The 14623-nt window shown below is 34.5% G+C and overlaps 1 protein-coding gene across 1 annotated transcript; it reads left to right on the top strand.

Annotated features, from left to right (window-relative positions):
* The first annotated feature begins 1900 nt into the window (after positions 1-1900).
* Positions 1901-9955, top strand: LOC126714849 (shaggy-related protein kinase epsilon). The gene is made up of 13 exons (XM_050415239.1): positions 1901-2140; positions 4684-4887; positions 4988-5080; positions 5728-5787; positions 5898-6170; positions 7121-7195; positions 7274-7330; positions 7918-8058; positions 8212-8262; positions 8356-8451; positions 8549-8632; positions 9279-9381; positions 9485-9955. Exons 2-13 carry the CDS (start codon positions 4765-4767, stop codon positions 9565-9567), a joined length of 1239 nt encoding a protein of 412 aa, XP_050271196.1. The 5' UTR covers positions 1901-2140; positions 4684-4764; the 3' UTR covers positions 9568-9955.
* Positions 9956-14623: the final 4668 nt, after the last annotated feature.

The raw sequence follows: 14623 nt of genomic DNA, 5'->3' as shown, positions 1-14623 counted from the left end.
TTTCAACATAATAAAATAATATATTCATCACAATAAAATAATATTTCTACTACAATAAAATAATAATATTTCTACTCTAATAAAATAATATATCACCACCACCACACATCACAAACATCCTCCACCACCACCACCACACAGCACAAACATCCTCCTCCACCACCACCACCACCACCACCACCACCACCAATCCACAGTAGATTAAAAAAAAAAAAAAAAAAACCCAAATCAAGGCTCAACCCAAAAAAAAAAAAACCCAAATCAAGGTTTCGCTCTCCACCGCCACTCCAAGGATCGGCTGAGACATCGAGGCGATTCCGATGTCGAGGAGTGGATTCTCTTCACCAGTCCGACGCCGTTTAGCCGGTTCGTGTTCCTACGGTGCCCTTCGGTGTCGTTTGCCGGAGGCGAGGACGTGAACGAGAGGCTGGTGAGGTTGAACAAAGGAAGAATGGTGGTAAGGAGCGACAGCGATGGTGTGGGCTGGGGCTGGGACAGCGACGGTGATGAGTGCTTGATGGAGTGAGAGAGATGAGTGAGGGAGATGAGAGCTTGCGACGGCGTGGGCTGGGCTGGGCTGGGCTAGGACGGCGTGGGCTAGGGCTGGGACGGCGACGGTGATGAGTGCTTGATGGAGTGAGAGAGATGAGTGAGGGAGATGAGTGTTTGATAATTGAGGGAGATGAGTGATCTGAGTGCACGGTGAAAGAAACGGAATAAAAGAATGAAAAAAATAAGATTAGTTTTATTATTTTATTTGGTAGTGGGATTAAATAAGCTAATTTTTTTTAAATCAGTGCTACAGTGCACTGTAACAAATAAGCTAAATTTTATACATTTGGCTCCACTGCTGTAAGCCCTTTTTGCTATATTGGTGGAGCTGAGCTAAAATAGCATTATAGCTTTTTAACTCCACTGCTACAAATGCTCTAAGATAATTACTTTTATTGGTAAACTTTCTTGAGGCCAGGCTGGATGATTTCTAATCAACCCGGCCATTTCCAGCCCAATCAACATAGGAATTAAATGCCATTCGCAGCCCAAAGTTTTCTAATAGGCCGTTTATGTTCTAGTTTCAAGTTTCACCCACCCCAAACGTTAATGCATTGTTTTTAGGGGCAAAATGACAACTTACTTTTTTTTTTTTTTTTGGTTACATTTTAAATTATCACCCCGATTGCACTTAATTTCATGATCAAATGAATTATTGAAATGCAGTTGAAACCCCAAGGTTATAACTCCGTTTTAATGTCTCTTCTAACAAGAGATTTTACCAATTAACTCAATTAGTAAAGTTTTTTATTTTTTGATAAAAGATTTAGGGTTCAGTTTTTGTCTACACCATAAACTAATTTAATATTTTAGTTTGATGATAAAAAATAACATTATATGTTAAAACTCTAAAAAATATGTTAAGAAAATTGGGAGATTTATCGTGCATTTCAATGGTTCACAAGTTAAGTGTAGATGTATATAGCTTGTTTGGTACGTATGTTTAAATAACAATTTTCAGTTTTTTTAAAAATATATGTGAATGAAAAATATATAAAAATACGTATAATATTATTTAAAAACTGAAAACATATATTTAAACACATATACTAAACAGACCTCAATATCACAAAATGATAGTTTAAAAGGGGGAAAAATCCCGGTTTACCACAAAAATAAAAAAATGTAACAAGCCCTAGTTAAAACTTATATGAATTCCGTGGTCTCCGAAGCCGGTGAAGAGCATGACGTAAGTATGTAAGCACCACCCAACCCGGAAGTCCCACGTGTAGAGTGAGGTGGTGAGACAGACATCAAAAGTACGGACGTGAAAACTGAGTCTTAACTAGAATTGATAAGCGTCGGTTGGATTCCGCTTCTGTACCAGTGTAGTGTAGTGAACTGGGTCACTAGTATCAGAAAATCACAGAGTATCCAAAGTAAACAAAACAAAACAAAACAAAGAGTCACTCTTTAGTCAAACCCGTACGAAACCAGAACTCTGAAACTGCGAAGACCTCTCTCTTTCTCTCTCTAGAATATCTCACTGTTCCTCTCTCTCTGTCTCTCTCTCACACACTCACAGTGTCTGGATCGAAGAGATTTGCAAAATGTGAGGGATTTTACTGCTTCACATTTTACACCACAGGTACATAGGCTTATTCACCTCCTTGATTACTTTTTTTTTTTTTTTTTTAACGTTTTGTTTGGTTTCTAAGAAAAACCAAAGAAAATAGAGTATCTTTTAGAAAACGAGGAGCTGAGCTGAGCTGAGCTGAGCTCAACTAAGCTTGGTAGTTGCTTTATTAGGCTCGATTTAGTTGAGGTGAGAGGAGGGTACCATTTTCTCAGCTCCCAAACGGAGCTTTAGGTATCCTTGGTTATGAAGTAGTGGTTTTTATTTTTTACTTTTTTGAATTTTATGTTATGATTTTAGCTGTTACTGCCTTTTGTTTTGACATGAGCTTAGTTTGCTAGTTACAGATTCGGCATTTTGAGTTTGTGGCGAGTTACGATTAGGGGTGTGAATGACTTAATACTCTGTTTGGTTGCTAAGAAAAGTTCAGAAAAAGTAAGTATTAGGGTGTTGTTGGAGTTGTAGAAATGTACTTTCTAGTCCATCTTCTATACTATCAGGTTATTGATTTGTGTATTAGAGACAGTCCATTGTACTACATTGTCCCAAATTCCTAGTTGTAGTAGTAGTTGTGCAACCCTGAAGTTAGACTAGATTTAATTAGCTTAGGGTTAGTCTTGTTATAAATTCTGAGCCTTGTATAGTTATCTGATACACAATGATACATTATTTGCTCTCGTTTTTAATGGAGTAAAGCTAGGACTATGAGTATAACTAGGAATGGGACAATATGATGCAGTGGGCTATTGGGCATTTGTCTATGCCTCTAACATTGTGAATGGTTAGGCCAAAATCTATGAAGAGATAGACAATATGCTTGTTTTTATTCATTAGAAAAAGTTGTGTTTAATCTTTATGAATTACTTTCAAATTGCAATTCCTGGAGGTTCATGCTATTTTGACATTTATGTAACATACAATGTGTCTAGGTTAAAGCCAAGATAACGACATGGTGTTACATATTTCTAAGAGTAACTGCTTATTAGAACAATCCTAGTTAGTAAATTTTGATCATATTGACCTTGATACCAGATTTTGATGCTTAGACTTAACACAATCTTGGAACATATATATTGCTTCTAAAGTTAAGTGTTCTCTTATAAAGTAATTAGGGCAATCAATGTTTAGTTGCTTCTAGTTCATCCATGCTTTAGGTTGACTCTTTGTAAGGGTACATTATCTTGTTTACCAACCTATTATATGTCCCTATTTATTATTCCTACCTATGTGGCTAATCAATTGGAAAAGCTGTTGCAGAATTTTTTACGGGGTGGACTGGGATGAGTTGAAATTTGATCTTGTAGAGTGGAATAGGGTATGCTCTCCATTAAGGAATTTGGGGGGAGGAGGTGGGTAGGAGTGAGGAGGTTGAGTACTTTTAACCATTCTTTGTTAGGTAAGTGGCTCTATTGTTTTGGTGGGGATGGTGATTATCTTCGGAGAAGAGTGGTAGGTGTCAAATATGGGGAAGCTTGGGGTCAATGGACTACGAGGGTAGTAAGAAGTACACATGGGTCTTTGGCGTAGCATTAGGGCAGGGTGGGAGCAATTTGTGAATTCTTTATTCTTTCAAGTTGGTGATGGTAGAAGATTGAGGATTTGGCATGACACATGGCATTTAAAGATGTGCATCCAGAATATTTCTCCATTATAGTGGACCAGGAAGCTTTGGTTCATTCCTATTTGGAGACCACCGGTTAAGAGCGACAAGGTTTTTGGAAGATCAGGTTTGCACAAGTTTCAATGATTGGGAATTGGAATCTATTGACTCATTTTTGATCTTTTGTATCAAAGTATCCCAAGAGGCAAGGGAGTTGTTTGTACGAAGTGGTGATTGAATAATAGAGAAAAAGCTTGAGGTCTGTTCTTACTAATTACTATGAAGCATTATGGGGCTCAAATAGCGTGTTTTTACTTTTTATCCCAGGAGGAGTATTTGGTGTAACTAGGTCCCAAAAAGGGTGGCCTTTTTGTGTGGACAGTAACCTGGGGGTAAATTTTTACATGAGATAACCTTATGAGGAGAGACACAGTATTGGCAGATTTGTATTGCATGTGTAACTGCAGCTGTGAAACCATTTGTTAGTGCATTGTGCATTTTCTTGTGAGATGTTTTCTTTTTATATTTTCATTATTTTGGGGTGTACAGGATGATGCTGAAGGGGATTGTGGAGGTAATATTTGGTTGGAACAATTGGTTTGGCTATCATGGTAGTTCATTGGTTTTGAATAGGGTTTGCTTAAGTTTAACATGGATAATGTGGAGGGAGAGGAATAATCGAAATTCATGGTTTTTGAGTTGAAATTAGGTTTTCTTAGGATCCAATTACTGAGTTTATAGATTCTTTTTTCTTTTTTTGGTAAATCTTACTCTCTGTAATTCTTTCTGACAACTTTTTGTATAAAATCTGTGTGAATGAGTTTTATTCATTTTCAACAAAAATTATTACTTGTTATAATTAAAAAAAAAAAATCTAATTGGATAGTATATATTATTTTCATTTCAGGGCTGTGATATTTTTCGCTTTTTTTTTTTTTTTTTTTTTTTTTTCCAGGTTATAAAGCTTGCCCCTGTTAACATGGATTGTGTATTCTAAGAAACTGCAAACGTTTTGCCTCTATCTCCCGCAGTATATATGGCTTCTGGTGGTATGGCTCCTGCTATAGCAGTTGGAAAACCTGCTGGTGATGCAATGATTGTTGATACGCTCCCAGAGGAGATCAATGAAATGAAGATCAGGGATGAAAAAGTTGAAAAGGTGAGCTTCTAAAATATTCTTAAATGATTTTTTTTTTTAATGTTCAGTTTTTTGTTCCCTTCTTATATGCAATTTTGCTATTGATAGTTTCTGTATGTAGGAAATGGAAGCAACAGTGGTTGATGGAAATGGAACTGAAACTGGACACATTATTGTAACTACAATTGGGGGTCGAAATGGTCAACCCAAACAGGTAGATATGTGAAACTTTATATTTGTAAATGTGTCATTTCTTGTTAAGTTGTGGAATGGTGAGATAACATCAGATACAACACCCTGAAATGTTTCATTCTGAGAAAACTGAAAAGTTGACAGTCTTTCACTTCTCTGGTGTCAATATTGCTGCCTTTTCTGTTGCCAAGAATTCTGACCCTTGGGAAGGACATGCTTAGTGTCTTTATTCTATCTCTCATGAAATTTTGCTAACCCATTCCACTTACGTGCCTGGGGAAATGGGTCTCAATCCCTCCCTGATGGCATGGCATTAAAATAGGACTCTCAGCACCAATGTTATATGGACATAACATTGATAATTTTGTGCTTTGAAGTATGAAATATCATAGGAGTATAGTGCATATCCAATATGATATGTTCTATGAAATTCACTGTAAACTCTGGAATGTAAAACTTTTCTGGAGTTGGGATACAGTTTCAACTGTTTTTCTTTTAGATAAGATGTGAGCTTTAGCAGATAAACATTGAAAAGCCTGTCCCCAATAAATATAAATAGATGGAACTTGTTGGATTCTTGTATTCTTCTTCGCTTATCTCAGACACACACAACTTTCTCTTTGACATGACTTCAGCTCTTTAGCTTTAATTTTTCTAATGTTACTGCAGACCATAAGTTATATGGCAGAGCGCGTTGTTGGACAGGGCTCATTTGGAATTGTGTTTCAGGTGACACTTTAACTGCAAATCATGAATCATCTATAATGATAGCTGATATTGTGGTAGCCTATAAGGATTACAGATAATGTATTTGAAGCCTCACACATTTTATTTTGCAGGCCAAGTGTCTGGAAACAGGAGAAACTGTTGCAATTAAGAAGGTATTGCAGGACAAGAGATATAAGAACCGTGAGTTGCAAACAATGCGCCTTCTTGATCATCCTAATGTTGTCTCACTCAAGCACTGCTTCTTTTCAACCACGGAAAAAGATGAGCTCTATCTCAATTTGGTGCTTGAATATGTACCTGAGACTGTATATCGTGTAGCGAAACACTACAGCAAAGCAAATCAGCGGATGCCCATGATATATGTGAAACTCTACACCTATCAGGTTAGTTATGCCATATTTATGGGTAAGAATGCTGTCATTTTGAATGTGTTGTCTTATACTTGTTAATGAAGTATTTTAGTGATGGTTTGTTATTATCCAGTGTTAGTTAGCTAAGAAGTTCATTTAAGACAGAGGTCTGGAGGGGGGGAAAAAAAAACTATTGGGACAAGTTTGAGAAATGCCAACAAAAACAAGAGTCAAAAGTTACAATTGCATTGTTTAAAGTGAGTAAAAACTCAATGTTGTGAGTGTTGACTCTACTTCAAGGAAATGAAAATACTAGTTGGGGCAACCTATTAGCTTAAGCTTTGGGTTGGAGTGGTTTTCTAACATGTATATCAACTTGCTCTTGGTGGACTCCCTAGGCATCTCTCTCCCCCAATACCACTTTAATTTTTTAACACTGCTAAATATTTCTTAGTTTAATTTCTAGATGCTCTGCATTTCAATTTTTGTTCAACTAGAGAAAACGAGCAGAACTTGACTTAACATTGACAATCATTATCTCCTTAATAAATTCACCTGCTAGGCTATTAAAGGAACTAGATAGATACCTTCTCCCAATATTGTGCATCCTAATACATAAATGGAACATAGATATGATGGTTGTTTAGACTGTTATACTTCCTCCTTATGAGCTGGCCTGTTACCTGTATTAGTATAGTATTTAAAAAAAAAAAAAAAATCTTTCCACCCACCCCCCCCCCCCTTCCCCAACTCGGGCCACTATCTAGATCACTTTCGACATATGGTTGATATTGGAAACAGAACCTTCTAGGCTTGTACTAATAGGTAAATGTGAAATATACTACATTGGATTTGGAACGCATTAGCTTTTTTATATTTATTATTGTTATATTAGGGAGTTAGTTATTGATTACCAGTTTACCACATATCTTTTTAGCATATAGTGTCTACTGTGATAGATAACACCTATTGGATTTTGACAGATATGTAGAGCTTTGGCATATATTCACGGAGCCATAGGCGTGTGCCACAGGGACATTAAGCCACAGAATCTACTGGTTTGTGTTTGATAATTAGGGTTTTTTTTTTTCCTAATTGAAATTGGAAACTATTACCAATGCAATTTCTTCTTGCAGGTTAATCCCCATACCCACCAGGTCAAGCTATGCGATTTTGGAAGTGCAAAAGTTCTGGTAGTATCCTCTTGCCTTGTCTCTGGTTCCTGATGCCATATATATAGTATAGATGGTGTTTATTTACATAGTTTTTGTGAGAGTGGCTAGATCTATTCCCTAGCTGTCATATCTTTATTTGAAGATATTGGGATATAGTCAGAGAACTTGAGGTTAATATTTTCATGCTTATCAAGAAAATAACAGATTGGCTGATTGAGTCAAGTTAGCCCTGTTAGTACTCCCTGATAGATACCAACAGAGAGATATTAAGATTTGTTTTTTAGGGAATGTTTTCCTTTCTCTTTACAAATTTATGCTGGATCTTTTAGTTGTTAGAATGATAAAATGGATGACTGCATACAGAACCATGAATTACAGTAGTGAAGTTCTGAATTCCTTTTTGCATGGTCTTTAAGACTAATCAACAAAAAAAATGTATGGTCTTTAATACTTGTTTGAATTAACCTTTTCTTTATGCTTCAATAACTTTTGCCCCATGCTGTCAATGTTTTTCCCTCAGGTAGGGCCATCTTAATTTTATGAGCTCTTATTTTGTTACATCAACCTGATGCATCCTTTGCTTCTTTATCTATCATCTGAAACAGGTAAAAGGTGAGCCAAATATATCATATATTTGTTCTCGTTATTATCGAGCGCCTGAACTCATATTTGGAGCAACTGACTACACTACTGCAATTGACATCTGGTCTGTGGGTTGTGTTCTCGCTGAACTGCTTCTAGGACAGGTTCTTCACAAACATCAAGTTTCACGTTTTAGATGGACACCTATATTTTTCTTTTTCTTTTTCTTTTTTTGGTTCACTTGATATATAGCAGGGATTGATCGCAAGTATTGCTGTTTCTTTTTACTTTTTCTTTGGGCCATCCCAATTTTGTAGCCTCTCTTTCCAGGTGAAAGTGGAGTCGATCAGCTTGTAGAGATTATTAAGGTAAGATGGCGCATTGCCATCATTAGATGAACTGAAAGTTTTGATCAATTAGCTTTGTAAATTAAACTTAATTGACCTATCCTTTTCAAATAGGTGCTCGGTACACCAACTCGTGAGGAAATCAAATGCATGAACCCAAACTATACAGAGTTCAAATTCCCACAAATCAAGGCCCACCCCTGGCATAAGGTGAATTCCCTAGCTTCTGTGTTCCATGTTTTCTGCTCATGATGCTTGCTGCATGATACTTTCAGATTCATCTGACACATTTTTCTTTTGCACACAGATATTTCACAAGCGCATGCCCCCAGAAGCGGTAGATCTTGTCTCAAGACTTCTTCAGTACTCTCCAAATCTGAGGTGCACTGCTGTAAGTATTTCCCTTTTGCTCCTCCTTGTGTCCTAATGCAAGTGAACGATTGGATTAATTATCAAGGTTATCTTTTTCTATTGGCTGTTTAGTTATTGTGTGGAATAATTTCTTTATACTGTTCATTTGACTTTCCTTGTCAAAGCCTTTGGGTGTGGTTTCTACTCGTGTATGTATATATTTATAGTGTTTTCTGAATTACTTAATTATATATGTCTTATTCTTAACCAAAAGCCCTTCATCGTTTCTATTTTATATTTGTTACAACAAGTGGAGGGGGATTTGAACCCAAGTTCTCCTCATAAGGGTGACCACACAATGCCACTGAGCTACAAGGCTCTTGGCAGCCCTTCATCGTTTCCCATGTTGTTAGGAGGCAAAAATTGTATCCTGTAGGATGCAACTAACTCAGAAAAAGGAGCTTCTGCTGAGATAATTGTGGATGATTCCTTGTTCATTTCTCAGATCTTAAATTATGATCATATGCCCGCATCATATACTTCTTTGAATGCTATGCAAAGTGAAATATACTCATTGCAATTGCCTTAAAGAACAACGGAAATGGTTATATCCATGGAATAACCAATTTGCTGCTATGGTATTTTCTTTATCAATCCAATAATCAGCTGTTGTATATCTTTTGCAGTTGGAGGCCTGTGTCCACCCATTTTTTGATGAACTTCGTGATCCTAATATCCGTCTCCCTCATGGGCGTCCCTTGCCACCTCTCTTCAACTTCAAACCTCAAGGTTTGTTCTCTCCCACCTTTTCTATTTCTTAGTGTAACTATTCTAAAAGCTTGAACTAATCTGCTAATACCATATGCTTTGAATGATAACATGGCATTTTTAGAGCTGAAAGGAGCAACTTTGGAGCTTCTTTCCAAACTGATACCAGAGCATGCCCGGAAGCAATGCCCATTCCTTGGTTTGTAGATTTTAAAACAAGTGCTGAAACAATGGAATTATTGCTATATTTTACCATGTTTGCCTTGTATGTTTTCTGCACAGATTAGTGCCGCCCTGTTTGTTGTTATATCTAGTTTCAACTTGAAGTACTTGATTGACAAATGATGCTGGTGTTTTCCTGTTGGCCATGGTCACATATAATTCTGCTAAAAGACTCGGAGTGATTCTATCTTGATCGTGTCTGTAATCATAAATTAATCACTTATTGTATAGCTCTCTCTCTCTCTCTATATCTCTTGTCTTTCTTCCATAGAGACCTCATGAGGGGAGGAAAGTGGTTCAACAAATGCATCAAGATGAATTTCTACCTCTTTAGCCATAATGATGATGATGATGATCAATTTATATGCTGCAATGAATGCATGCTAGTATCTCCCTTTTTTTTCTTTATCTTTTTTATTATTTATTTATTTATTTATATTTTTTGAGAGTGAAGATTGTCAACTTTATAAACTTAAAGCAGCCATATCGGCTTGAACAAAACAAATGGCTTGAGATGGAACATCCTCCATCCAAACTATACACTTTGGAAAACTAATAGCTAATTTTGCTAAAGTGTGCGCTAAGGTATTGCCATTTCTCTTTGTATGAGAATGAGACACTTTAGAAAAGGATCTAGAAAGGAGGCTAGCATCCCTGAGTAACAACCCATAAGCTGCTGATCCAAAATCCCCCATCCAGTGCTGTAACCACAGCCTCCGAATCTCCTTCTAAAAGCACCTATTGTAAGCCGACCTCCAAGCCGAACTCAATAGCTCTACCTGCTGCCATAGCCTCCACCTCAGCTGCGTTATAGGCCTGGGGAAGTTGCTGCACCCAAAGATGCGATAACCAACCCCTGTTTGTCTCGGATAACAACTCTGTTCCCCAATTTATTTGCCTCTGAAAAAAAAAAACATTTTGTGGAGCCTCCAAACGAGGCTTTGATATAACGTGTAAAGTACCATCTTAACCCAAAAGTCACATATGCTCAAGTCCATGAGTTTAGTTAAATTAATCATTCATTTTATGATTATCTCTGAAGTGTAAAAGGCAACCCACGGCTTATGTTGCTCAATATTTTTGCATCCTCTCTCATCCTACCAATTCAGTCAAAATGACAATCTGAAATACAATTATATAGTTTTCCTGTTTTCAAGTTAATCATCATCAATTTCATCAGCATCATTGGACTTAAATACTTTTTAAGTTCGACCATAGGGGTTGTGAGTTACAAATTACGTTAGGTAGGTTCCACATTCATGGTCTGATCACTGGGGGTTAAATGTATTTTTCCTTAAAACACTTGGTTGCAAATTAGCTTTTAAGATAGACAGACAGTGGAGGGAAGGTGGAATTTGAGGGGGGAAGAAGGGGGAGTGAAGGGGAGTAGAGTAAAGTTGGTTGAAAATAGACTAATTTTGAGTCAAATCCACTCTATTCTATTCTACTCTCCCTCCCTCTCCTTCTTCCTTAATTCAAACAGACCATTAATCTCATACACGTCAAGTAATTATCGTGAACAAGTTAGGCATTCTTAAAATCTTAAGAAGACTCTTAAGAGGGCTAAAAGTCTTGTAGTTGAATTGGTCGGCATCTCTTGGTGTTTCTGATATATTAATGTTCAAAAGTTCAAAATTCCTTACTCCTAACCTTTTTTTTTTTTTTTTTTGCTTCAAGATAAGGCCTATAATGTTTGTTTTTGAATAGGCGTGCCATGTTTTTAATACATTTCTCCCGTCTTTTTAAACAAATGCAAAGCCTTAGTTTTTGAAACTCTTCATGTGTTTAGCCTTTGTACCCTCTATGCCCTATAGGTAAATATTTTATGCCTTCTGAACTTATAAATCTCATTCATCAAAATAACAGGATAGAAAAAAAAATCTCAGACGGATTAATATATTGAGAACTATTGGCCAATTAATTTCATATACTGTGCCTAAAACTTTAAATACAATATTTTAGGTGTGCAATATATATATTAAACTCACTAATCAAATTCAAACGCTTAGACTTGGTTATATTAACCAACAAATATAAACACAAATAATGTTATCATTTTCAAGGACAATTAAATAAAATGCAACTGTTTGTTTAAATTTAATTAGGAAATCTAATGTATTGCACCTAAGGTCTTGTATCTAAATTTTGTCTTTTGCATAAATATCTTGGCAAAATCTTTTAGTAACACCTTTGTATTTTTGCTATGAATAACTACCATTACAACAATGTCGAGTTTTGTAACTCAGTTGTTGATTGGTCTCCTTTATAAGGAGAACACCATGACTTCAATTTAAAAAAAAAAAAAAAAAAAATTACACATCAATTTATCCAATATATATACACATTTACACTTTTATTTTCTGGTACAAAATTTTCAAACAATTCATTTTTATTTTTTATAATTTAATAAGTACAATGTGGAAGAAGAATTTGAATCATGAACATCTATACTAACTGAGTTATAAAACTTTTATGTCTTGACCAAACTTTTTTTTTTCCAAAAAAAAAAAAAATTCCAGCAAACTTTCAACATCTTTATAGTTGGTTATGTTATGTAAGGTGTAATTTTCACTTTAATAACCTATTAATTATCTTAACAAACATATTTTGTCTTTCTTAAAAAAAATTAACGCATATAACAAATAATTACAAGAAGATTCTATTCAATTAATCCATATCTGTATATATTTTTCTTCTTAAATTTTTTTTTATTTTTTTATTTCAACTGGTCATGCGTAAAAGTAAAACGCATCAAGAAGATTTCACTTTGGTGTCTGAATCACCTCAATAGTTTTTGTTCACCAAGCTGTCTGGCATTTATAGAGACATCCTCGTATTGATGATTACAAAGCTATGGTTTGCATCGAACTTTTTGAACAACAGAAGGTTTGTATCGAACTTAAATAAATATAAAATGTAAAAATTACTGTTAATAGTTTATTGAGCCATTTCTCTTCTTTTCTATAAATAAATATTTATATTTGAAAAAAGAGTGTGAATTTTGTGAGGTTTTAAAAATTTATACATCGTAAATAAGTTAAATCAAATGCACACTGATCAAATGTCCTATCCTCTAAAAGTTTGGTGGACAGTAGTGGTGGTGGTGACAGTGACATGCATTGATAATTGGTGAGTGGAAAGTGGAGACCAGCTAAGGAAAATATGTAATTACATTTTTGGGCTTTATTTTCCTAGTGATTTTAATTCAAAAGAAGGGACTCATTTGGGTATTTTAGCTAGAGTCGACCGGTAAAAAACAAGATTGGCTCAAATAAATAGAGAGACACTACAAAATAAGATAAGAGATTGTGGCCAAACATAATCATGTGATTAGATTGTTATTACCAAAGATCATAAAAGCTCTTAAAACAAAACTGTCTCTTTTTCTTTTTGTTCCCCCAAAATTTCAGATGATTTTAAGCAGTCATATTTCACAACAATATTTTAGTTGAGTCTGTTTTTTATAATTATTTTTTATCATTAGTTTAAAATACTAATTGATTTTTGGTGTAGATAAGGATTAAATTTCAAAATTTTTCTGCTTTTTAGTACAGACAGGCATCAATTGCTTTTATTTATTTATTTTTATATTAAAAAAAAAAAAAAAAAAAAAAAAAAAAAAAAACATTGGTAATTCTTGCTTTTGTTTCAAAACTCAAAGAGTCAAAGGGGATATTTAGAGGCAATTATACGTTACCGACCAAGAAGGCAAGAAGGTACGTGGAAGATTTGAAGAATCTTGCTAGGAAAGAAACTGATTTTGTACGTCATAACTAATAATTAAATCATATATTCATATAACTTTCTTTTATAACTTTTATTTTTCCTTCTATCTACAATCATGCTGTTTGAGTTCAAGGCTTTACTGAGACAGCCTTTTTTTGGATAATCTTTACTGAGACAGCTTATTTGATGAAAAACTGAAAAGTAATATATAATTGCAATTGAAGTACTATCGATTTAGTTCAATAATCATACAATATTACAAAACACAATAACGTTATTTGAAACCCGTGAGAGCCTGTCTGCCTATGACATTGGGGGTGGGGGAACGAGGTATACCAACTACGAAATTAAGCTATATGTTTATTTTTTTTTATTCTATTTCAAGTTATAATGATATAAGAAATTTGTGATAAAAAAAAAAAATCATCACCACACTATAAATTTAAAAATTTATTATATTTATATATTAAAAAAAAAGTTAGCAGGTCATATACTTAATTTTTGAGAGATTTTCAATTTATGACGTCCGCTCCTGATAATAGCTATTTATCATTAGACCAAGACACCGATCAGGAGATTGAACCATATATCTCTTATTCAACTATCAGAAATTTTACCATTTAAGCTAACTGAAATCCACTTATATGCTTAATTAAATCATGAATATTATTTGTTTAAAAACCTCAACTTTATGATTAAAGTCCAATATGAAATTTTTTTTTTTTTTTTTTTTGAAGAGCAATATGAAAAATTATTTTGTGGTTAAAAAGCAAAAACGATAAAAGAAGAATGCACTAGAAGATTTAATTACAAAAAAAGAAAAAACAAAAAAGAATTTATTCAGCATATAAAGCATAAATATAATTACTTAAAAATTAAAACTTTCTATTATATCACTTACACATGAATTAATTCAATAAACATATTATTATTATTTTTCCATAAATTTTCCAAATTCATATGTGAACATAATCATGGACTTTTGACTGTAACAGCTCTTTTCCTTTCTCTCTCATCCATATGTGTCAGCTTGCATTAAACAAATATGTGGTAAAGACATTTGGTCCTACTTTCAAGAGTACAAATTTGTCGTACTCGCCCATCCATTCCATTCCTTTCATTCCTATCTTCCTATTATAACTTTAAAAAAATTAAAGAGGAAAAAGAAAATAGCTAATATTTCGTGGGCTCCATATAAAAATAATTATATATTTATGATCATTGCAGTTTCAGCATTTTTCAAACTTTTCACGTTTTTTAAAACGAGAGTCGGAACGAGCGAGTATAAATACTTTTTTCAAAGTAGCGAGTAGAA

The sequence above is a fragment of the Quercus robur genome, chromosome 2 (assembly GCF_932294415.1).
Source record: "Quercus robur chromosome 2, dhQueRobu3.1, whole genome shotgun sequence".
NCBI classification, from domain to species: domain Eukaryota; kingdom Viridiplantae; phylum Streptophyta; class Magnoliopsida; order Fagales; family Fagaceae; genus Quercus; species Quercus robur.
The sequence above is the reverse complement of the archived record's forward strand: the minus strand, read 5'-3'. Positions and strand labels throughout refer to the sequence as shown.

Bases quoted from the DNA above. Each gene is read 5' to 3' on its own strand.
- LOC126714849 (XM_050415239.1), top strand. From the start codon at position 4,765: ATGGCTTCTGGTGGTATGGCTCCTGCTATAGCAGTTGGAAAACCTGCT. The intron at 4,888-4,987 runs GTGAGCTTCTAA...TTCTGTATGTAG, and splicing joins GGGATGAAAAAGTTGAAAAG to GAAATGGAAGCAACAGTGGT. The intron at 9,382-9,484 runs GTTTGTTCTCTC...TGGCATTTTTAG, and splicing joins CTTCAACTTCAAACCTCAAG to AGCTGAAAGGAGCAACTTTG.